At 46.8% G+C, this 25,207-nt stretch overlaps 1 protein-coding gene across 2 annotated transcripts in view; it reads right to left on the reverse strand.

Moving 5' to 3' along the window:
- The window catches only part of HUNK (hormonally up-regulated Neu-associated kinase), a 124,009-nt gene that overhangs the window by 35,119 nt on the left and 63,683 nt on the right, over positions 1-25,207 (reverse strand). For both annotated transcript variants that reach the window (XR_006265814.1, XM_043448852.1), the window contains exons 4-5: positions 22,550-22,685; positions 7,842-7,969 (exon numbers count right to left, since the gene is read on the reverse strand). Coding sequence is in view for 1 of the 2 variants with exons in the window: in XM_043448852.1 (XP_043304787.1) it covers positions 7,842-7,969; positions 22,550-22,685 (264 nt within the window). In the remaining variant the exon portion in view is untranslated. The remainder of the gene's footprint in view (positions 1-7,841; positions 7,970-22,549; positions 22,686-25,207) is intronic.

The following is a 25,207-nucleotide window of genomic DNA, read 5'->3' on the forward strand; positions in this document are numbered from 1 at the left end:
TTGGAAGGAGGTTGCCCTTACTGCCATTACCCCTACTGTAGTTTGGCCTCAGGACAAACTACAGGGAGAGAATACAGCCCCACCCATCAGCAGAAAACTGGGCATCTCTATTGCTCACCCTCAAAGGACCTAAACAGCACCCCAGGCTTTTTCAGAGCATGATTACCCAGAAGAGCTAAGAACAGACTGGATGTGCGTCTTTGTTCTATTTTCAGAACCAAGCACTCTGTGCCGTCACAAATTGCTGATGAGCACAATAATTTTAGTTCAGATCTCTACCAGGAAATTTTCTTTCTTTGGACGTCACAAACATTGCATTAGTATCCTAAAAGGACTTTGAAAACATCCTTGGAGCTCTTTGAAGTCTGTATGAGGGTCTTGAATATCCCTATGACTCATGAGCAAAAGGCATAAAAATATTTTCCACTATTCTGGAAAGCTGTGGGTTGCATGGCCACACATCCCACCCAGCACCTCTAAGCTAGTGCTTAGGGTCTCCATTAGGAGCCAGGCATAGGGATGACCCACCCAGGGTGTGGTCCCTCTCTGCGCCCCGTATCACAGGAGGTACACACTCCTCCAGTGCAAAACCTGTTTCCTCCAAGCATCAGCTTTCTGGAGCCTGGGCTGGCTTGTGTGAGCTCCATGACCCCGTGCCTTGGGAAAGAGCGCCAGGAGGCAGACACGGCCATCAAATTCTCTGTTCTATTGCAGCCCGTGGGATGCTGAGAGAGATCTCACCCCTACCAGAGGCTCCTTCCCCATCAGCTCCCAGGAGAAAGCAGCAACAACAATTATTTGATGATTGAGACTTCTCAGAAATCTTTTTTACCCTATCTATATATATTCTCTTTTAGATTCTCATCGTTATAGTTTACTACAAGATAATGACTATAGTTCCCTGTGCTATACAGTAGGATCTTGTTTATTTTATATATCGTTGTGTGTATCTGTTAATCCCAAACTCCTCATTATCCCTCCCCCTTGCCCTTTGGTAGCTATAAGTTTGTTTTCCATGTCTGAGAATCTGTTTCTGTTTTATAAATAAATTCATTTAAATCATTTTTTTTTAGATTTCACATATAAATGATATCATATGTGTCTCTATCATATCATATCATATTTGTCTCTAGTTGTCTGACTTTGTATGATCATCTCCAGGCCTACCCAAGTTGCTGCAATGGCATTATTTCCTTCCTTTTTATAGCTGAGTAGTGCTCTGGGATGTGTGTGTGTGTGTGTGTGTACACCACAATGTCTTTATCTATTCATCAGTCAGTGAACATGTAGGTTGCTTCCACGTCTTGGTTATTGTAAATAGTGCTGCTATGAACACTGGGGTATATGTATCTTTTAAAATTAGCATATTCTTCAGATACATGCCCAGGAGTGGGATGGCTGGATCATATAGTAACTCTGGCTTCCCCAGTGGCTCAGGGGTAAAGAAACCACCTTTGATGCAGGCAGTCCAGGAGGTGCAAGTCTTCCTGGGTTGGGAAGATCTCCTGAAGGAGGACATGGCAACCCACTCCAGTATTCTTGCCTAGAGAATCTCATGGACATGGCAGCCTGGTGGGCTGCAGTCCAGAGGGTCGCAGAGAGCTGAACACACTGAAGTGACAGCACGCACGCACGCATGGTAATCACTCTATTTTTAGTTTTTAGGGAACCTCTACACTGTTCTCCATATGGCTGCACCAATTTACATGGCTACCAACAGTGCAGGATGGTTCCTTTTTTTTCTGCACCCTCTCCAGCATTTATTATTTGTAGACTCTTTGACGATGGCCATTCTGACCAGTGTGAGGGGATACCTCTGTCACTTTGATTTGCATTTCTCTAATAATGAGTGATGTTGAGCATCTTTTCACGTAAAATCAATTGGCACTGGCACAACCCTCGGAGATGCTAACATCCTGCCTTTAGTATCACCTCAGTGACTTCATGGTGCAAAACCCGCTTGATCTAAAGTGAGTGTCTGGAATGTGTTCAAAATGCCTTCCTTGAGGTGTAGTGATGAAAAGGTAAACATGGACGCTGTGAGAGGCGTTCAGGACTCTGTGATGTACAAGCACCAACAAACACAAGGAGAAGCCAGACTTGGAAGATCCAACGGCTTAAGCTTTCGAACTGCATGGTGGGGAAGAGGGACGATTCTTGGAAAGCATGCAGAACAGACTCAAAGGGCAATAACACGGTGCTCTTTTTCAGTTCAAATTGGCAAAAATTCTTCCAACTTCATCTTAAAAAAAGTGTTGTTATACAGTAGACGTGGAGAGATCATTACAAGTATGAGTGATAGAAATTAATAAAGATGTGTTAATGAGACATTTAATAAAATGGCACATTTTCAATTTAGATATTTCAGTTTTGATATTACTCAAAACACGAGGACAACAGATAACACTGCCAAATCTGGGGTAGGGAGGGGAGGAGGGCATCTTACACAAAATAAAGTAAGGAAAAATAGAGAAGCAACCCTTCATACATAGCTCAGTTGGGAAAGAATCCGCCTGCAATGCAAGAGACCCTGGTTCGATTCCTGGGTTGGGAAGATCTGCTGGAGAAGGGATAGGCTATCCACTCCAATATTCTTGAGCTTCCCTTGTGGCTCAACTGATAAGAAATCCGCCTGCAATGTGGGAGACCTGGGTTCGATCCCTGGGTTGGGAAGATCCCCTGGAGAAGGGAAAGGCTACCCACTCCAGTATTCTGGCCTGGAGAATTCCATGGACTGTATAGTCCATGGGGTTGCAAAGAGTCAAACACAACTGAATGACTTTCACTTTCAGAGAAGCAACCTAGTACGGGAGGGAAGTTCAGACTGGGGGGTCAAAGGGAAGTAAATAAAAAACTGGAGAAGCTATATAATCTTGCTGGGACTCAGCAAGTCCGAGCAAGTCCCAGTTCCTCCTTGGTCAATTGGGAATAATAGAGCTTAACTTACAGAGTTGTTATGAGAACAGAAGATACTATGAAAAGCACTTACCCATGGCCATTCAATAAATGGCAGCCACTCCTACTACTGGAAGCTAGTATTCTGGGATGTAAACAAGCTGGTGTCATATGGTACCACAGAGGAAGGTGGGCCAGGCAAGGTGGAAGGAAAAAGTGGTAAACTTGGGATGCAAATAACAAAGAGTTGGAGAAGCAGGGGGCTGATGGAAAGCAGTGGCTGATCCCTAAAACTGATGTCCTTCACTCTATAAAGGAGAGAAGATGAGCTGAGCTTCCTCAGGATCAAGGGTGCAGTTCTGGGCCCTACTGGATCAGGCCAGATTCCATATCTAAGTAGCCAAATCAATCTGTGGGCTGCCTTCCCAGACCACATACTTTAACACAAGGGCCAGGGACTTAGATTCCCTGAGCAACTACTATGTGCCAACATGATGCTTGACAGCACAAACCTGGCACAAAAGGTTAAAGCTTGAGATGAGTAGATCTTACTATCTTACTATTGGAAATCAGTCCTGAATATTCAGTGGAAGGACTGATGCTGAAGCTGAAACTCCAATCCTTTGGCCACTTGATGCGAAGAGCTGACTCACTGGAAGAGACCCTGATGCTGGGAAAGAGTGAAGGCAGGAGAAGAAGACGACAGAGGATGAGATGGTTGGATGGCATCACTGACTCAATGGACATGAGCCTGAGTAAACTCTGGGAGTTGGTGATGAACAAAGAGGCCTGGCATGCTGCTATCCATGGGGTCGCAAAGAGTTGGACATGACTGAGTGACTGAACTGAACTGAACTAAAACATCTACTCATCTCAGGCTTTAACCCTCTGTGTTGGAATAGTAAGAGAATAAAAGGGGGGAGTGAAAGCGTTAGTAGCTCAGTCGTGTCTGACTCTTTGTAATCCCATGGACTGTAGCCCACCAGGCTCCTCTGTCCATGGGACTCTCCAGGCAAGAATACTGGACTGGGTTGCCATGCCCTCCTGTAGGGGATCTACCCAACCCAGGGATCGAATCCAGGTCTCATGCATTTCAGGCAGATTCTTTCCCACTGAGCCATGGGGGAAGTCAAAAGGGGAGGAGAGCGATGTCCAAATTCCTATACCATAAAATCAGATATAAAAATGCATTTCATGCTTGTTCATGTTTGACCAGTCAAGGCTATAAGGTCCTGTACGGATATGAAGATCTCTAAAAAGCACACACAGAGTTTAAGGCCGAAGTCAAAACTGTCTTATCCAAGCAAGAGCTATGTGAGACTGGATATCAACTGCAATGATACTCAAATTGCTTGGAACATTTCTAATATTTCTTTTGTTCCCTTCGGACTTTAAAAAAAATATATTTTCATGGTGCAACTTTTACTTCTTTAAAGATAAATTCAATTGTCACAATAAGAAGGCACCTAGAGCCTAGCCTGCTAATGCTGAGTAATAGCACTGGGATAAAAACAAGGCTGGTTCAGAAGCAGTGAAACTGATGTCCTTGTGTTTTTAGTCCACCTGTCCTTGCCCTGCTGCCCGACCCACCCCAGTGCCGATGGCAGGGACCCCCTCCTCCCACAGCCTGTGGCTCACACGAGTAATGCTGCTTGATCAGATATTTCTGGCTTTTCACCTTCCAGACACATGGTAGCATTGCATTTCCTCAGCTCCTTTAGCTGGGTGAAGCCATGTGAAATGTTTTAGAAAGTTACAAGTTATGAGTGGAATGTTGGTGGGAGATTTCACTGCTGAAAAGAGACCGTCTAGATTTCTATTTCCCTCTGCATGGATCAGACACATTTGAAATAGTGGCTGCCCCATTGGTCTGGGACTCTGACTGACAAGAATGAGCAGAATCCTTCAACCTTTGATCCAACTCTCCATAGATATGTGGCATGAATGAGACATGAATCTTGGTTAAATTCCCTAGTTGTCCAGTGGTTAGGACTCCGAGCGTCCAAGGCAGGGGGTATGGGTTCGATCCCTGCTCGGAGAACTAAGATTCTGCATGCTACATGGCACAACCAACAGGAAAAAAAGAATCTTTGTTGTTTTATGCCACTCAGATCGGGGGGCTATTTGTTATTGCAGCATAACCTAGGCTATCCTGACTAGTACAATGAGAAGCAGCTCTAGCTCTTCAGGGTCTCACTGGAATTCAGTGAACACTGCTTTTTCCAGGCATGAGGTTAGAAACAACCTATTGTTCTTTGTACTGGGACACTTAGGACAAAACAGGCTCTGAACAATAAGAGGAACTTCAAAATCACTCCGAAAGATGAAGTGCTTATGATTATATCACTCTTAAAGAGACTACCTTGAAAGACTGCATTTATTTGTAAGTATTAAATTTTATTTGTTACCACAATGAGGGACCACTAGTTCCCTATCAGAATGGCTAAAATTAAAAACAGTGAGAATACCAAATGCTGGCAAGGATGCAGAGAAACTGGATCACTCATGCCTTGCAAAAACACGCAAGAAAGAACGCAAAATGGTACAGCCACTCAGAACAGAAATGCAGCAGTTGCTTACAAAACCAATTATACGTTTATTATACAACCCAGCGATTTCACTCAGGCAAGTGAAAACATGTTCTCACAAAACCTATATATAAATGTTGACAGCAGATTTATTCATAGTATCTGGAAACAACTCAATATACTTCAACGGGTAAATATATACGCTATGGTAAATCTATACCATGGACTACTACTCAGCAAGAAACAGAAACAAAGGATTGGTATGTGAAACAACTTGGATGGATCCCAAAGGAATTATGCTAAGTGAAAAAAAGAGATATAAACATATGGGATTTTTGAAAAGATAAAATTACAGAATTGGAGAACAGGTTAGTGGTAGCCAGGGGTTAGGCAAGGTGGGAGGCAGGGAGCTGGCTCAGGCTATAGACGGGTAAGATAAGAAACTCTGGTCATGGAATTGTCCCATACCTTGACTTAATTACCACATGAATCTACACATGTGGTGATGACACTGCAGAGAATTACATACACACCAACACAAGTGCATGTTCATCTGAATAAGGTCAATGGATTTTAACAGTGTCCTAGTGGCAACACTAAACTACAGTTATTTAAGAGCCCATCAACGGGGGGAACTGGGTGAAGGAAGAACATATCTGCATGATTTCTCACAACTGCATGTGAGTCCGCAATTACAACACAACAAAAAGGTTTCTAAAAACCTTAATTGGCTAAAAAACCAAGAAACAAAAAGAAGCCCAACTGTATCTTTGTTCCCTGTCCCCTTATCCTGGTGCATCTTACTTTCTTTCTTTATTTTTGGCTGTTCTGGGCCTTCACTGCTGCGAAGCTTCACTCCAGCCGCAGCGCACGGGCTTCTCACTGCAGCGGCCTCTCCTGGGGAGCAGAGCTTCTGTGGCGTCTGCCTTCAGCAGCTGTGGTGCATGGACTCAGCAATTGTGGTGCTGGGCCTTAGCTGCTCTGAGGCACGTGGGATCGTCCTGGACCAGGGATTGAACCTGTGTCTCCTGCACTGGCAGGTGGGTTCGTTACCACTGAGTCACTGGGGAAGCCCCTTTCTAATTTCCTTTCGAGCACTTAAACTACTAAACATCCCATGTGTTTATCTGTTATTTTTTGTCTCCTCTGCTGCTACATGGATAGAGACTGTTTTGTTTTCCTGGTGCCTAGAACATCTCTGGCACCAAGTTGACGCCCAGGATCGATTTGTGGAATAAGTGAATGAATGTGAAATATGAATGAATGAATGCACTTTCATTGCAGCACTTTCAACATTTTGGCAAGCTCCAAAACCTAAACAAAACAATTTGATCAACATTTTGCACATTTTCTAACTCCAAGAGTTACAGGTCTCAGTGCAGAACTATTCCTTTTACAACAGAAACGTAACTCATCTTCCCAAGTACACAATGCCTGCTTTGCTTTCAGCCTCCAGAGATTCAACCCGCCTCAGCAGAGGTGAAAGAATGAACCGAATTAGATAATTACAGAAGAATGCATTTCAGCTTGGGTGCCATTTGGCAAGCATAAATTCTAGGTCAGCTTCATGGATGCTTTATAAACTCAAGCAAAAAAAAAAAAAAGAAACAAAAACCTAATAGTAGTCAAACAAAAATGCCATATTTGAACCATGTATCATAAGTTGGAATTAAATAATTGCTCCTTTTTTTCTTTTTTGGCCACATGCCTTATCTCAGTGAAGCTGAGTTTATTCTAAGGAGCCAATTAAATGACCATCAAGGCCAAGCAGAGGCCAGGAACTTGAAGTGAATTGCAAACCAAACAAAAGAACAAATTGCACTCATTTCCTGGATCTGAAACCAAACCTTAACATGAACTGCTTACTGAAATGTGAACCAGCTAAACTTTGAGAGTAATTTCCAAACACACCTGAGGATTCAGTCTAATCAAGTAACCGAACCCATATATATTTAAAAGCTTTTGAACAGACTCGGAAACTCACATTGCTAAACAAATCCCAGAACAAACTCGAATGAAACTAATAGTTCTTTATGGTGAGTTGACTAAGGAAGACACAATAGAAATGTGATGATCAACCTTCTCTTTTCTGAGTCAACATTATAATATGGTAAGTGTGAACACAATTCAGCCTGCAATTATTTTTCCAAGGGAGACTATACGATCCTTTGATAGGTGTGTACTATGTGTAGGAGGAAGAAGGACGAAGTTAGGGGTCAGAATTATAACCGACAAGGAAAGGACTCAGAGGAGATGAAGGGGATGTGTGTCCTTAGAGATGGGAAACCCAACCCTGTCTGGAGACTTCGTTTTCATACTAGGAAGACACAGGGTCGTCCAGACACCAAAGCTGCAGGAGACACACCGCTTCCGGAGGTCGGAGGGCGGCCCTGGACCCTGGAGCGGCAGGTGCTTTACCTGTGGAGAGCTGGGCGGGGAGCGGGTTCATTTCCTTGTCCACCATCTTCTGGTACAAGGCCCTCAGGCTGAAAGGCTCCACCGTGAAAGGCAGGGTCCCGGTCAGCATGGCATACATGTTCACACCTCTGAAAGGAGAGACACACCAGAGCGTGAGACGGGAAGACGAGCCGGGAAGAGGAAGACAGGGCGGCCAGGGGCGTGGGCAGCGGGGCCCTGCCACCCCCATGGCCCCCCGGCCCCGCTCCATCGCCTCCTAGAGCGCTCAGCTCTGCCCTGAAACAGCAAGCGTGAGCGGCTCGGGTGGGAGCACAGCTGGGAAGAGCCGGGCCGCGGTGACAACGGGCTTTAAGGAGCGTCCAGATGACACAAATGAATCTGTTATAAACCAGGAGCGGACTTAGAAAAGAGACGTAGAGTCACCAGAGGGGAGAGGCGGGGGACAACTCAGGAGTTTGGGATGAACATACACACACGCCACTGGATAGCACAGGGAACTCGACTCACTATTCCGTAATAACCTATTTGGGAACGAGTTTGAAGAAGAATGAATCCATGTATCTGAATAACTGAAGCTCTTTGCTCTACACCTTAAACTATCACAATATTGTAACTATCTTCTGATATAAAATAAAAATTAAAAAGGAATAAATTCAGGGACTTCCCTGGAGGTCCAGTAGTTAAGACTCCACACTTCCACTACAGGGGACACCGGTTCGATCCCTGGTCAGGGAACTAAGATCCCACAGGCCGCGGGGCACAGCCAAAAAATAAATTAATTAATCAACTTTTAAAAAAGTAAATAAAGAGCTTCAGAAGCTACCCCTGGAAGAAGGGGAAACTATGTCCTTTTCTTCTGGAAGGAAGTCCAGACCAAATGATATGAAAAATGCCTGGGAAATCTCGTGCAAGTGCGAACTTCGAATAAAAGTAGTTTGGCCATGATGCGGTTTTCGAGTATAGTTTACAAGGTGGAGCCAGGAGGAGGCCAGACCAAAAAAATACATGGCAAGACCCCCCACGGGAGAGCAAGTCACAGTCTGGCCAGCTTGCTTGGCTACTACTTGGCCCTTGGAGACAGAAGTCTCACACCCCAAACTGGTGTTTTGCTCTTCTCTTGAATTCCATTTTGGCCTGTACATAGAGAAATTCCTTTGGAGGTGGGGAGGAAGGGAGGTCTCTTTCCCACTCTTATTTTTCATATCATTTTTTATTGCGAGATTCTGCCATCCAGCTCACATGTGGTCAAAATGCCTTCCGAATGGGCTTTACCACCTACATCCAAAGCCAAACTAGAGAACAGCAACGTCTCTTGGAGGATTTTCTTTTCCTGATGTGCACAACCTAATATCATTTTGATGAGATTTCCTGATGGGGTGAAATGCCTGGCCTGCCAAGAGGTCTCAAGTGCTCAAAAGCGCCCAAGGGAGTGTTTTAAAAAGAGGCAACAAGATCTCCAGTCAAAACAAATCCAATGAGACTGACTGAAATGAAGGCCCGTGGGGCCCGTTCCACTGAGGTGCCTCTGAATTACGGCACCCTGGAGAGGGACAGGTCTGGAACCCATGGGCTCGGCTAGATGTCATTCTCGAATTGCAGACGTATTCAGAGTCGTGCGGTCGGGGACGTATGCTAAGACCCAGTTCTTGCTCTGTAACTCGAAGTGGAGTTAGGGAGACAGATACATCTCCATTCACTTCTCAAATGCTTGCAGGCTGGCTCTCGGACTCAGGCAGTGGTATTGATGGCTGGTCCCCAGGGGGGATACCAGACAAGGAGCTGCCATCTCAGACTTAGAACTGGGTGAAGGCAGACAACCAGCAAATCAACAAATAAATAAGTACAATCCTTTCAAGTAGTGAGTGCAGAGGGATAAGAAAATGCTGAAGTCTGCTGCTCTGGACCCCAGAGGAGTTCAATTAAGGGAGAGACATGACTATAATAAGTACTTGAAGATGGGAGCCCTCTCGGGATAGGTATACGTATGTGAGTTTCTCTGTCTCAGCCAACTGATTATGAGGATAAATCATGTGGGCCAAGAAGTGGAGACGAAAGGGCTTCCCCGGTGGTCCAGTGGTTTAGAATCTGCCTTGCAAGGCAGAGCACACCAGTTCGATCTCTGATCCAGGAAGATTCCACTCACTGCAGGGTAACCAAGTCGATGTGCCCCAACTATGGAACCCACTCGCTGCAACCCCCGAAGCCCGAGTGCCCTGGGGTCTGTTTTTTGCAATGAGAAGCCTGTGCACTGCAACTAGAGAGTAGCCCCCACCCGCAGCAATGAGAGAAAGCCCTTACTCAGCAACAACAACCCAGCACAGCCAAAATAAATAAATCAATATTTAAATTTAAAAAAAGGAAATGCAGGTAAGAATGCACACACCAGGTAATCATCTGGCATGAAGTGGGTGAAAGGGGCTCAGAATGGGGACCAGCAGACTAAGGCATGTTGTTCATTAAGTTCTGAATGGGAGGGACAGTGTACGGTGGCAAGAGAGAGGAGGAAAATTAGCAATAGGGATATTTGAAGGGGAGACACCAAGACGCAGTGTGGAAAGCTGGACGATGGTGGTGATATAACAGAAGCCAGGAAGCCGGGAGGAGAGGTAGTCTGGGAGCAGAGGAAAAGGGGATTAGGGGAACTAACCTGTTTGAGAACCTTCAATGCATTGTTGCATTGTGGGTACGTTTGAGGCTTGGAAGATTCTTAGAGACTGATAAAGAGGGAAAGCTAAGAGAGCCCTCCAAATTGTACCATTTGTGCATTTAAAGGGGTCTTGGACACATTGCTCTTGGGGATGGAAACCCCGTGGGATGCTCCACAAGGCTGTTGTTGGGGACCCCGGTAAAGCTTAAGAGTCAAGCTCTTCCAACCCCCTAAGGCAGCTCAGGCCATTCAGGGCAACTCTATGCATGGGCAAGGGCTTCAAATACTGAGCCAGAGTCTACAACTCCTGCCCATCAGCTGTGGGACCAGTCAGTCCTGTCCCACTCACCTCGGTGTGCATTAATTCTGGCTCTGACACTCACACCTAAAGTTGAAGAGTCTGGTACTTAAACAAAACTGTTTTTCCCACAGGTGGTTTTTTTTGATACTCAATCCATGTAGCAGGCTTCCCTGGTGGCTCAAATGGTAAAGAACCTGCCTGCAATGCAGGAGACTCAGGTCTGATCTGTGGGTCAGGATGATCCCCTGGAGAAGGAAATGGCAACCCACTCCAGTATTCTTGCCTGGAGAATCCCATGGACAGAGGAGCCTGGAGGGCTACAGTCAATGGGGTCACAAAGAGTCGACACGACTCAGCAACTAAACAACAACAAACTGCTTATTTGACCAAATTCACTCCAGATTCCCACTTCTCTTGGAGAAGTTTATCATCAACAAAAACAGTCATAAATCTGTAAAGAAGACCCAGCTCTCTATCCAGTATCTCTTACCTATAAAATGTGGATAATAATAGACCCTACTTCTCAGGTTGTATCAGGGTCAAATGAACTAAGCCACAGAAAGTATTGAATGCCATGCCTGGCATAATCTTAGTACTTGATAAATGTGACCTATTGTTTCATCACAAAACTTTTTAAAAACAAGAGATAAAAAGCTACAATTATATTTGTACCCTATTGCCAAATAATAATGGAAATCTACATTAATAGTCCTATGGCCACAGTACATTTGAAAAGGGAAACCAGACTGAGCATCTTAATCCCCCTCCCCTAGAGTTTTCATACATGTTTAATATCTGGATAAGGAAAATCTAGCCCCTTTGACATTTCGGAAGGATGTGAGAATACCAAGGGAGAAATGTGGAATGCAGTGTATAAACCTCCGTAATCCCACAGAATTAGTAGAAGTTTCAAAACATGTTCAGAATTTCCTGATGTGTCTTTTGAAACATGGCCCAGGGGCTTTCTCGCTTCTCCCTGGCAGACATGGGGCCCCCAAGAACCACAGAGAGTTTGAAAGAAAGTAACAAGATATTGGGATGAAGGAGGGCAACATGCATGTGAGCTCAGTCACTCAGTCATGTCCAACTCTGCATTCCCATGGACCGTAGTCCACCAGGCTCCTCTGTCCATGGGATAATACTGGATATGGGTTGCCATTTCTTCCTCCAGGGGATTTTCCAGACCCAGGGATCGAACCCACATCTCCTGCATTGCAGGCAGATTCCTTACCACTGAGTCACCAGGGAAGCCCAAAGGAGGTTGACAAGAAATAAAATTCAAGGCTTCCAAACAGAGAGAAATAGGGTGAGTCACCGATGGATGCAAGCAAATCCAGAGACACTGACTAGGTGGAATACTTTGATGTCAAAAGAGAAAGAAAAAGTGCACCGGAAGGGTAGCTGGAAGAAGAGAGGAAGGGGTCCCGGGAAATGTAGATGTGGAATCTTTGGCATTAAACCAGGGGCCAGGGGACATTCCTGATGGTCCAATGGTTAAGAACTTGCTGTGCAATGCAGGGGTCTCGGGTTCAGTCCCTGGTCAGGGAACTAAGATCCCACATGCCAAAGGGCAACTAAGCCTGTGGGCCACAACTAGAGACCTCACGTGCTGCAACTACGGTAGCCTGCACTCTACAGCCCTTGCGACACACCTAAGACCCAACACAGCCAAATAAATAAATGAAAATACTTTTTTTTTAATTAGGAGCCAAGTAGTGGTCCTGATATTTAGTCTAATACACAGAAATACTCCCTGGAGGGAAAGCTAGGGTATCACCTGGCATCTCTGAAAGGAAAGACAGAGGGACTCAGCTCCCTGGAGAGAAGTCAACCAGCAACTTTAACAAGACACAAGAGACAAAGTAATTGGCAGAGCTACGGTGTCAGGGAGAGTATGAATACTGGTTCTCACGGGGCTGGTGGGCAGCTCAGCTTATACCAGAGTGAAGCCAAGAGAACCTTCAGCTGACATGCCTTGCTTCCATGTGATTCTTCGAAAAAGAAACTGCCTTTTAAAAATTAAAATAAATGCCTAAAAGCAATAGTCTTCCACATTTCAGTAACAGCTTTCAGTACAACCTCCAATTTAAGGTCTTAAAAATAGAGTGGGAACAGATCCATCCATTTGGAAAATCGCAAAGTTCACTACTACTCCATTATATGGTCTGTGTTCAGCAAAAGATTGTTTTCTTGTGGATTTTAAGACTTCCCCCCGCCTCTTTTCCTTTCCTCCCTCTTCTCTTCTAAGTGTGCATGCTAGCTCCAAAAACAAAAAGTCTTGGATTTTGTAACTGAAAAATCTCTGAAGCTAAAGAAAGTTTCTCTTTTAAAAGTCAATGTGCACATACCCAGAGGAATCCCTCCTCCCTCACCAAGCTTTTAAAAATGCTTTGCCAAAACCCTTTGGGGAGCTCAAGGCTTTTTAGGGCATAAGCCACCTTATCTCTTTGCATGGCCTTGCAACAAACTTTTCTTGGCTCAAAAAAAAAAAAAAAAAAAGTCAAAAGCTCTAAACTACCCCAAAGAAGTGATCAGACTGTTCTTTCTGCCTGTTTCTCCTGCCATCTTTCATTTGAAGGGAGAACGAATGGAGACAAAATGCTATCCTTCCAGATTTGAGCCCTAGAAGTAGCTGGTGGTGTCTGGTGTACTTTTACAAAACAGTTCTGGGGACTGAAACAAATTCTCCATTTCTTCCTCCTGAAAGCCTAGGTCTACACGGGGATAGCAGAACCGGAAACAAGACGGCGCCCCTCAGCCAACTTGTCTACCCGAAAGGATAGCACTTGGACAGACTTCTCCCACTCAGCGTGCCTGGGAAGATGCTCTGGCTCTGCTGGGCAGGACACTCAACCAAGCCCCAGGTCTTCACACAAATGCTTCCCCCATTCCATGGCCCCGTGAGAGCAAAGAGCAGCTTTGGTGGATAAAAAATGTATTCTCAATCTCTGGGGGATAGAACTCTCCATCCCCTACCCTTAGAGACTCTCCAAAGTTTTCCAGAGAGCACTGTAATATTTTGAAAATTAAGTTAATTTTGATTCTTTTCATTTAAAAAGTATATCTGCATTGAAGTTTTTTTAAATTAGCATATATGCCACTCTGAGGAAAAGCCAGTCAACAATAAAAAAAGAGGTTCACTGCAACAGAATGAACATTTAGTTTTTGTCTCTGAAATTTCAAAATTCATTGGAGATAAAGATATAGATAATTCATTCATATGGATTAAAGGAAAGAAGTGAATTATTTTAGAGATATTCATATATGGTCCAAATACAAAAACACTGACCCTTGAAAATTATGGGACTTCCCCAAGATGTTGTTGTTGTTCAGTCACTAAGTTGTATTCTGACTCTGTGACCCCATGGACTGCAGCACGCCAGGCTCCTCTGTCCTCCGCTATATCCCAGAGTTTGCTCAAATTCATGTCCATTAAGTCAGTGATGCTATCTAACCATCTCATCCTCGGTCACCCCCTTCTCCACCTGCCCTTGGTCTTTCCCAGTATCAGGGTCTCTTTCAATGAGTCAGCTCTTCCCATCAGGTGGCCAAAGTACTGGAGCTTCAGCTTCAGCATCAGTCCTTCCAACGAATATTCAGGGTTGATTTCCTTTAGGATTGATTGGTTTGATCTCCATGCTGTTCAAGGGACTGTCAAGAGTCTTCTCCAATACCACAATTTGAAAGCATCAGTTCATTGGCTCTCATAATTAAGACCCTATAAATATTGCTTATTGCTGAGCCAGCTTGTCTATTATATGTAATAGGATGTTAAAAATGGGATACCTCCCTCCCACCCCACCCCCCCCCGCTTTTTCTTTCTCCCTCAATTTAGGCTGAATCTCCAGGATGATAAATGCTGCTGATTCGCATATCCCAAAGTGAGACCTGAGGCTGCCTGTGCAGGACTTGCAATGGAGAACCCTCTTTATGGTCAAACTCTCACATCCATACGTGACTACTGGAAAAATCCAAACTTTGACTAAATGGACCTTTGTTGGAAAGGGGAAGTCTCTGCTTTTTAATATGCTGTGTAGGTTTATCATAGCTTTCCTTCCAAGGAACAAGCATCCTTTAATTTCATGGCTGCTATCACCATCCTCACGATTTTCCATTTCCATTATTAATTCCTGATTCACTAGAGGAGGAGTCTCCCACAGGCCCCATTTGTGGGGAACAGTTTTCTTTCCCATGGTTTCCTTGAATGACATGCTGGTTTTCTTCCTGAACCAGTGTCAGAAAGGCCCCATGAACCTGTCAAGGTCAAAAAAAAAAAAAATCTGGAGATGGAAGCTTGCTTTCGATTTTGGAAGTGGATGCTTCATTCTGTTGTTGTTTCAGAGCTATAAAGAGGGATGCTTTGTAATAACAGTGTCTGACCCAGGGAGAAAATTGGTCCCACTTTCACTCTTTTTTAAATAGCCTTTCAAATTAAATTCTCTTTGGGCTTTCCATTTCCAGTGCTGCCAGCCACATCGTGGGCACCAAATAGAAACCTACCCAGCATCTCAGAACAACAACCCAAAGTGGTGGGAAATTAATCTCTTTAAAAGGCTCTGAAGTTGTGTTTTCTCCAAGATTAAGAACAGAAGGAATCAGGCTTTTCATATGTTCCTGCCTTTGCTCGACTGTTCCCTCTGCCTGGAAAGTTTCTCCTCCTCTTCTCCACCTGATGAACTCCTTCATCCCTCAGAAGCAGACTAAACTCTCTTCTGATACCTTCTGTTTTTTTAAAAAAAAATTTTATGTGGACCATTTTTTAAGTCTTTATTGAATTTTTTGTTACAATACTGCTTCTGTTTTACTTTTCGGTTTCTTGGCTATGAGCCCTGTGGGACACGGGGCTGAGCCTGTGCCCCGCATACTGAAATGTGAAATCTCAACCACTGAACTGCCAGGGAAGTCCCTGCTGCCGTCCTGAACTTAACCCACCGGAGCAACCACACTTGTTCTCTGCACGGTGTCTCCTGACATGCTCTACGGGTTTAAAGGTGAGACTTCTAGGTCACCTATATGCAAGTATCTTTGTCAGCTTGGCTACCATAACCCGACGGGGCGGATTAACCACCAGAAGTTAATTTTCTCACAATTCTGGAGGCTGGAAGTCTGGATCAGGATGCCAGCATGGTCAGGTTCTGCTGAGGCTTCTTTTCCTTGCTTGTAGATAGCCACCTTCTCTCTGTGTCCTCACACGTGACAGACTAAGCAAGTTCTTCTTAACAGCAATGCCATCATGAAGCCTCCACTCTCAAGGTCTCCCGAAGGCTCCGTCTCCAAATACCGTCACATTGGGAGTGAGTGTTTTAACATATGCCTTTGGGGAAGATACCATTCAATCCACAGCAGAAAAATTTTTTGTGCACGTTCTCAGTCGTGTCCTATTCTTTGCGACCCCCTGGCCTGTAGCTTGCCAGGTTCCTCTGTCTATCTATAGAATTTTCCAGGCAAGAATACTTGGAGTGGGTTGCCATTTCCTACTCCAAAGGATGTTCCTGATCCAGTGATCGAACTGGCATCCCCTAAGTCTCCTGAATTACAGGCAGATTGTAGATAGCAGTAGATAAGGATGTTCAATTTGAAAAAATAACCACAAATTCTTTGTTACTCTTTCCATCCAGGGGTAGAAAATATCTCTCCTCCTGACCCTGGGCTTAGCCATTGAGCCATCTGTTTTGCTCAAACAGACACTAGCAAATGTGACTCAGAGGACTCTTAAAAAATATTTCTGCAGCAAGGCTTATCCTCTCTTACTCCAGGGACTTTTCCACCATCATGTGAATGAAATTCTACATACTGGTGGTTTTCTTTGCTTTCAGGTTTTCACATAGCCAATAGCGCGTTGCCTATAGGGCACAGCAAGGACTGACACGTCTGCTTTATGATCTGACCATCTGATGACCTCTGTTGGGGAGGCTTACAGTCCACTGGGGGGCGGGTATGATGGGGTGACCGAACTTCAGCTCGTCCGGTTCATCGGTCAGATAGTGGACTCGACTTAAGAAAGGAAATGTTTCACTCTTGGGAAGAGATCGGCTCTTGGGATCTGGACCGGTCAGTTTTCATTCACCTTTGACCTTTCCTGAGAGGGCAGAGTTTAAATAACAGAAATTTATCATCTCACAATTCTGGAGGCTCGGAGTCTGAGCTAAGAGTGTCGGCGGGGTTGGTGTCTCCCGTGGGCAGTAAGGAAGGGTCCGTTTCCCGCGGCCCCTGAGCCTCTGCTGGTTTGCTGGCCGTCTGGGGTTCCTTGACACAGATGGGTCACCCGGGTCCCTGCCTTCATCGTCACATGGCCTTCTCCCTGTGTCTCCCTGTGTCTAAATCTCCCCTTTATATGAGGACACAGTCCTATTGGAACAGAGCCCATCCTAATGACCTCATTCAACTCATTCAAGTCCCCATCTCTAAGTAAGGTCACATTCTGAGGTCCAGGGTTAGGGCTCCCATCTGTCTTTCTCTGGAGAGACACAACCAATGCATAACATTTTGTTTTGCATCTGTTTACAACTGTCCCATAGCCTCTCCCTTCCTTTAGGGCAAAATTCACACCCCTTCCCACTGCTTCCCACGCCACAGCCTTCACACATCCTGTTCTGTCCTGCCTGGAGCCTCTGCCCACATCTTCTTCCTCTCATAGCTGATTCCTCTCATCCTCAGATTCGGCTTTGAGGTCTTCTCAAGAGGCCACCCCCATCCTTGTTCCCTGCAGCCCTCCCACTTCCTCCAGAGAGGCTAGTGCAGTGAATTTACAGCTTTTTAAAAAACTGCCTTTCTGCCCCACTAGAATCCTACAAGAGGAAGAGCAACATGGCAGAAGCAGTAGAGGGTGACGATTAAAGGCAGAACTCGAGAGGCCAAACCACCTTGGCCCATCCTGGCCCCATCACCCATCAGTCACGTTATCTGGGCGAGTGTCTACAGCTCTTCACGCCTCACTGTCCTCATCTGCAAAGTGGGACAACACAGCATTCTCCCAAAGACTTCTGAGGCAGACGAGATGAGATAAGCTAAAACATGCAAAGCCCTTAACACTGACCACCACTCAGAGGGAGGTACGCAAGGGTTAACCACGATCATTACAGGAGTTGGACAGACCATCGTGCACTCGGAATTCGGCTCAGTGCCTGGCTCCACAAATATGTGCCGAATGAACAAATCTCTTGTAAGCCAGTATGTGGCTCACATAGCTTCCTATTGTTTTTTTAAGCTTTATCAACAGCTTCTAAAAAGGGCCTAGTTTATAGCATCCCTGTGAATGAGGTGTGGGTCATGGGGGTCTCATCCCCCTGGGGAATGTTCCAGGGAGTCAGCTAACACAGAGTTGCTCTGGGAAAACCCAGTTTCTAGAAAGAGTAAAACATGGTCCTTGGTGGCTGAGCAAGGGTAAGAATTTATTCCACCTTGACTCCCCATGTTGGGGACCAAAACAAAGGACTCGGGGGGGGGGGGGCGGTGCTGGGGTTTCTGGTCTACCTGGACATCCCCCATGGGCCTCCAGAGCTTTGCCAGGATCAACTGAAGCCCAGAGTCTGTAAAGTACATAATCACTTATCAAAGGCTTTCGCATACATTGCTTGACAGCATCATGACTAGAATGAGGCCTGATGAGAGCTTTCAAGAGACCTCCAGTTGCACATCAGCATCTTGAAAAAAAAAAAATGCAACTGAGTGGAAGCTAGCAGAGAAGGGCCCCACTGCCCCAGACACAGTCCTGCCGGCAGCCGGGGCGGAAGGGGGAGGCGAGGTCCGGGCATGCTAGTCTCGGGTCATCTCTGTTTCTTCTGCGGTTTCTTCTGAAGCTTCACCTCTGCCTGGATGGAGCCACTGGATGGGTGTGGACACAGCAGGTGGCAATGGACCAGGTCCCTTTATTTTAATCCCGGAGCCCCGAAACTAAGAAGTAGAGCATCTAAAATGGTCACTAAACGTGGATTCCTTTCCAGGGTCCAGGGACTCAGAAGAAGAGGCAGGAACAAAGTCTGAGCTTAATACTGACCCTAGGATCCTTCTGCAGCCTGTCATCTTCATTTTCGTTTTTAAAAGTTAATTTTTATTTGACTGTAGTTGCTTTACACCGTGGCACCAGTTTCTACCATACAGCAAAATGAACCAGCCATATGCACACACGCCTCCCCTCTTTCCTGGACCTCCTTCCCACTCAGGCCACCACAGTGCATTAAGCAGAGGCCCTGTGCTGCACTCTGCCTCCCCACCAGTTGTCTATTTCATACACAGCATCACGGGGCACTAATAGTAAAGAATCCACCTCCCAACACAGGAGACGCAGGAGACCCAGGTTCGATCCCTGAGTGGGTAAGATTCCCTGAAGAAGGGCATGGCAGCCCACTCCAGTATTCTTGCCTGGAGAGTCCCACGGACAGAGGAGCCTGGCGGCTACAGTCCATGGGGTCGCAAAGAGTCAGACGCAACTGAACAACTGACACATGCACCCATCAGTCGCGTATAAGTGTCAGTCCCAATCTCCCAATCCACCCCACCCCCCTTTCTCCCTTAGTGGCCATACTGTTCATTTTCCTTTGTATTTCTCCACGCAAGATAAATAATCAGTCTCTGTCTTAGTGTTCCCAGGACAGGACAAGAGGCCCCAGGCAGTTATAAGGCCAGGTGGTCGCCTACAGCTCTGACGAGCCACAGGCTCCTTCCTTCCTTCCTTCCTTCCCTCCACCAGCAGTTCTAGACTTTGCGGAGATGCCTGTTTTGTTAGTCATGGGCCAGAAAGGGTCCCGCTTACACAGGCTGAGCTTCGTCACCATGACGACCAGTGACGACGCTGCACTGTCCAGCCCCTTCTAGAGCAGGACCTCAGGAACAAACCGTCACCTCCTTTCCAGCCTCTCTTTCCCTTTGATCACTGTGTCTCCCAGCCCAGTCCCTATCACGACCCATTCTCCACATGGTTTCTTTTGGAGGAGAGGGGGTTTGTTGTTTCTGTTTTGTTTTTTGGTACACAAACTATTCCGTTCAAAGCTTTCCATTTAGCATAAACACATTCCCTAAATGCTGAGGAAAGAGAGTGATTATAGACTCAGACTTTCATATTCACCAATTCATACATGCGTATGTGCGTGCTCACTTAGTCATGTCTGACTCTTTGCAATCCCACAAAGACTGTAGACTGTCAGGCTCCTCTGTCCATGGAATTCTCCAGGCAAGACTAGTGGAGTGGGTTGCCATTTCCTCCTCCAAGGGATCTTCCCGACCCAGGAATCAAACCCGCATCTCCTACGGCTCCTGCACTGGCAGGCAGGCTCTTTACCCGCGGAGCCACCTGGGAAGCCCCTATTCATACATAAGTAACTATTAAGGGCAGATGACATGCCAGACACTTACAAGGGCATGAGTGGATTTCACCTGTGTATTGACTCTCATCCACCGGGGTTGGCTGCCTGGAGGGCTGTGTTGAGAAGGAAACTGAGGCCCATCTGGGCCCAGCATAAAAAGAGTCTGTGAGTCGCAATGCTGTTAACATCACCCAGGGCATCTCAAAGAGGAGGCACTCTTTACCTCTGCTTCCTACTACCACTACCCTGCCCCAGGGGTCCCCAGCTAGTCAGCTGCACATGGCACCCTCTGCACATGGCACCCCATGCACACGGCACCCTCTGCACACAGGCACCCTCTGCACATGGCACCCCCTGCACACGGCACCCTCTGCACACGGCACCCTCTGCACACAGGCACCCTCCTGCACACGGCACCCCCATGCACACGGCACCCTCTGCACACGGAACCCTCTGCACACGGCACCCTCTGCACACGGAACCCTCTGCACACGGCACCCCCTGCACACGGCACCCTCTGCACACAGGCACCCCCCTGCACTCGGCAGCCTTCTCACATCCTTTGGAGAAGTGGGAGGAACCCGGAGCTCAGCCTGAGGCTTGAAGAGCCCTGATGGCCAAGCGCAGCTCCCCAGCCTACAGGCTGAGTGGCCCTGAGCCGCACTAACCACCAAGCCACCCTCCTGTTTGTGTGAAAGAGGGTAATAGCCGGCCTCACAGGTGGTCCTGAGGATCAAAGGAAATAGCGGACTCAGAGTCTCAGCAATGAGGAGGCTGACCCCCACTAACGTCTCACCCCCTGGCTGAATGAGCTGAGCTGAGCTTCCAGCGAGAGCCAGCCCTTTCTTGAAATGTTCAGGGGATTCTGGTACCCTCTGATTCTCATTTCGTCTCTGGTTCCTCTGAATAATCTCCAACCAGACCTCCTGCAATCCCCTCACTCACTCACATTTCTCTGTTTGCTTCCTCTGCTGGCTTTAGCACTGACCCTCTAGCTTCTAGGGTTTCCCCGGTGGCTCAGACACTAAAGAATCTTCCTGCAATGCAGAAGACCTGGGTTCAATCCCTGGGTGGGGAAGATCTCCTAGAGGAGGAAACGGCTACCCACTTCAGTGTTCTTGCCTGGAGAATCCCATGGACAGAGGAGCCTGGCAGGCTACAGTCTGTATGTGTGTGCTAAGTCACTTAGTCATGTCCGATTCTTTGTGACCCCCAAGTAGCCCGCCAGGTTCCTCTGTTCATGGGATTCTCCAGGCAAGAATATTGGAGTGAGTTGCCATTTCCTTCTCCAGGGGATCTTCCTGACCCAGGGATCCAACCCACATCTCTTACATCTCCTGCATTGGCAGGCAGGTTCTTTACCGCTAGTGCCACCTGGGAAGCCTGAGCTACAGACCATGGAGTCGCAAAGAGTTGGACAGGACTGAGCTACTAACACTTTCACTCTCTCCAGCCTCTGCTCACCTGGTTGAAATGACTGTCCTGCCCTCCATCCCTCCCTTCTCTTCTTCTTCTCCTTCCTCCCTCTATCCCTCCTTCCCTCCTTCCTTCATTTTCCCTTTCCAGCCCAGGCTCCATGCCATGTGCTAGCCATCCCCAGAACAAGAGAGGGACTCCACAGTGGCGACACTGATCAATACTGGAACATGGGGCTGGACGGGCCATTCGAAGAGCTGGGAAACAGCGTTCCAGGGGAGAGCACCACCAAGTGCTGGCCGGGGCCGGGGGTGGGGTGGGAGGTGGGACAGAACAGATGAGGGGACTCAAAGGTACAGACTTCCGGTTAGAAAATAAACTAGCCACGGAGGTGTAGTGCACAGCCTAGGGAGTACAGTCAGTAACGCGGCAGTAACTCCGTGCGGTGACAGATGGTCCCTGGGCTTCCTGTGCGGGTCAGTTCATAATATATATAAATGTCGGGTCACCGTGCTGCGCGCCTGAAACTAACATGATATTGTACGCCAGCTGCACTTCAATGAAAGGCGCAGCGACCGCGCAGCCCAGAGGCGGGGAGACAAAACAGAAGACAGCTTGCGTGAAGAACCCTGAGCAGTGGGGGCGGAGGGCAGTGGGTGAAGGGGCAGGAGAGGTGGGCAGGCCCACACGAGTGCGGGGCCAGGGCCGAGGCTGGGATTTCCGCTGACGCTGATGGAAAGCAGCGGAAGGACACGAGTGACTCATGAAACCAAGGATCATCTTGGCGAGTGCTCGGCTGTTTTCTTCTCCCCCCTGCACCTTGTTGAATTTAAATTTAGGGCCTCTTGGGGCAGTTGGTGGAAAAACGACAGAAAGAACAGCGGTGGAAAGTGGGATCCTAGAGAATCACTGTGTATATATCTCAGGGCTGATCATTCATGCTCATTAAACACGCAAAGGTTATTTCATCAGAAAGGGACCGCGGAGACAGCAGGAGGGAGACAGGTCATTAGAGGGCCGTTTCAGAAGCTCAGTAACTCACATGGACCAGACATCGATTTTGGGGCCGTATTTCTTCCTGGCAAGGAGTTCGGGAGCGGCGTACGCAGGACTGCCACACTGCGTGCTGAATGGGTCGGAATGGCCCAGGATCCCTGCACAGTTGCTCAAACCAAAGTCTGCAAGAGGAGGACAAAACCAGCTCGGAATTAGAAAACTGTGGACGCGAACAAGGAGGGAGGTCGGGGGGAGGCAGCAGGAAAGGAAACATTCTCTGGGGCTAACACATCATTTCGCATCCACCAGGAAACCCAGCAGCTGTGAACTGTAACCTTTGGATATGGGTCTCAAGACAGAAGAATGTCAGGCGGTGGTTCTCTGGCCAAACTGGAAATATTTTCTAGCAGGGCCTCACAATCAAATCCAGCGAGAGCTAAAAAGTATGCTGAACCAAAACATATTTTCATCAACTCTTGGGTTATGAGTCATCCAGGAAAACAAGACAGGCTTGCTTGCTTTCGAGGACTAAGGCAGGAGGAGAAAACGAGCCAACAGTCCTTGGAGTCAGCCTGCTGGCTTCCAAGTGGCCAAGGGGGAAGAGCCAAAGGAAGATTGATATTCTCTGGCGGGTGTTGGTGTCACCCCAGATGACACGCGATCCCACCCATTAAAGAGTTGACTTTTTTCAGCTGAATGTTTTCATTGCATGCAAGTCTCTTAAAAAAAAAAAAAAATGTTCCCAATGCATGAGGCAACATATGGTGATTTGAAGAGAGGGGGAAAAATACATCCAGTGATTTAGACAATGCTGAGCGTTGGCTGGGGGAAAAAAAAAATGCCAGAAAAATAGCAATGAGAAGTAGACTAAACCTAGCAATGATCCAAGCAATGATCCGTTGCTTGGATCCTGGGTGATTAAGGCAGGGGGCAGAAGAAAGAAGCCCTCAGCGCATCTAAAGCCACACTGGGTCCATTATGCCTTTTGTGCTCTGTTTACTGTTGATTTTACAGATAGGGCAGCTGACAGGTCATTAGAGAGCAGTTAGTGTCTGGTCCTCATCTGATATCTTTCCTCAAACTTTGTTGAGTGCAGAATTAAGATCATGCCTCCTCCTTTGAACTTCAATGTAAATATTTACGGTTCTGGTCCCCAAAGAGAAGACTCAGCCCATGGGGCTCAGACAGAAAGGGGCTGTGGTCAGAGATAGGCTCCACATTGGGGGAAAAAAACCCTTGCACTTTCTCAACTGCTAGGACATACACCTATCTTCGTTTTTTCCTTCACGCTAACACGTCTCCACCTGCAAAGCCATGGCTCTTGTGAAAGCTAGAGGGAAGCTCACGAAAAGAAAAAACCCAGTAGGGGCCGGAAAGGCAGAGTTGTGAGTCCATGAAGTTACTCACACACCATGGGTCAAGATGCACCACAAACATTCCCCCCTACGATCGTTGGGTTAAGCTGTACAATGAAAGAGCGTTTCTAAATAGAACCTCATCCAGGCAGAAAATACATCAAAGCTCTGAAGGTCACCCAAACTCTTCAGCTGAAGCTTGGAATGAAAAATCAGAACCCAAATCGGGATGGGCAAACCCCGCAGGAGCGCTGTCCGTTCTTCTTTTGTTCGGGAGAGTTCTGTTTTCTCCCTCTTAACCTCTCTCCTCCTGTCTCCTCTGCTCCCTACTCATCCACTCCCGCCCTCACAGACAGGGGCCCCTGTTTGCTTTCCCTTCAGCCCAGCTTGCACCAGCAGGCCCCTTCAGCAGGGCTGTCTTGGATTCATGTTTTAGGAGGAGATCTCTGTTCCAGAGACTCTGAGGCCCCTGCTCTCAGGCCCTACCCTGCAGAATCACTGAAGCTGGGAAAACTGGGAGGTGGGTCAGAAGTAGAAAAATGATTCTGAGCTTTCAGTTGAATGGCCATTTAGAATTCGCTGGTGGTCAGTGGTTGAGACTTCCCCTTCCAGCGCAGGAGCTGCCGGTTCAATCCCGGGTCAGGGACCACACGCCTTGTGGCCGAAACACCAAGGCATAAAACAGAAAGCAACACTGTCCATGGGATCGCAAGAGTCGGACACGTGTTAGCGACGAAACCACCACCACCCGCAGGGCAACAAATTCAATAAAGACTTAAAAAAATGGTCCACATAGAATAAAAAAAAATCTCTTAAAAAAAAATATTTTCCCAAAGGAAATTTAAGAAGACAATCAATGCGTACAGAGCACTCACTATGGTAAAATGGAGAGACAGCACCATGGAATAAACATATTAAATGGGCCAACATTTTAAGAATAATTTCATAAACAGTCATGTTGGAGGCCCAGTCTCCTGAGAACCCATACACTAAAACTCTCACTTTCTAATCTCCAAAGGTTCCATTAACTCCTTCAGGTTACTCCCTCAGCTCTTGATTTGGGGCTACAACTAAGTGCTTGGTCTTAAAAAAGGGCAGCGGGGGGGAAGGGGGAAATAAGAGACCAGATTCCCCACTTGCTTCCAGACAAGCTTGTGAACACTGGCGTCTTGCCTTGTCTTAAGCACACTTTCAAAAAGATAAATGAGCAGAGGTCTGTGGGACAGAGAAGATAAAATCTACATTTTAAGTGACTTATGGAGACCTAGCCAAAAGGGTTTAATGTAAAATACATTGTGGAGAAATAACTAGTGTGTTTCACATGCACAACTGTAATTATTAAAGCTTCA

The sequence above is a fragment of the Cervus canadensis genome, chromosome 27, assembly GCF_019320065.1.
Source record: "Cervus canadensis isolate Bull #8, Minnesota chromosome 27, ASM1932006v1, whole genome shotgun sequence".
Taxonomy (NCBI): Eukaryota; Metazoa; Chordata; class Mammalia; order Artiodactyla; family Cervidae; genus Cervus; species Cervus canadensis.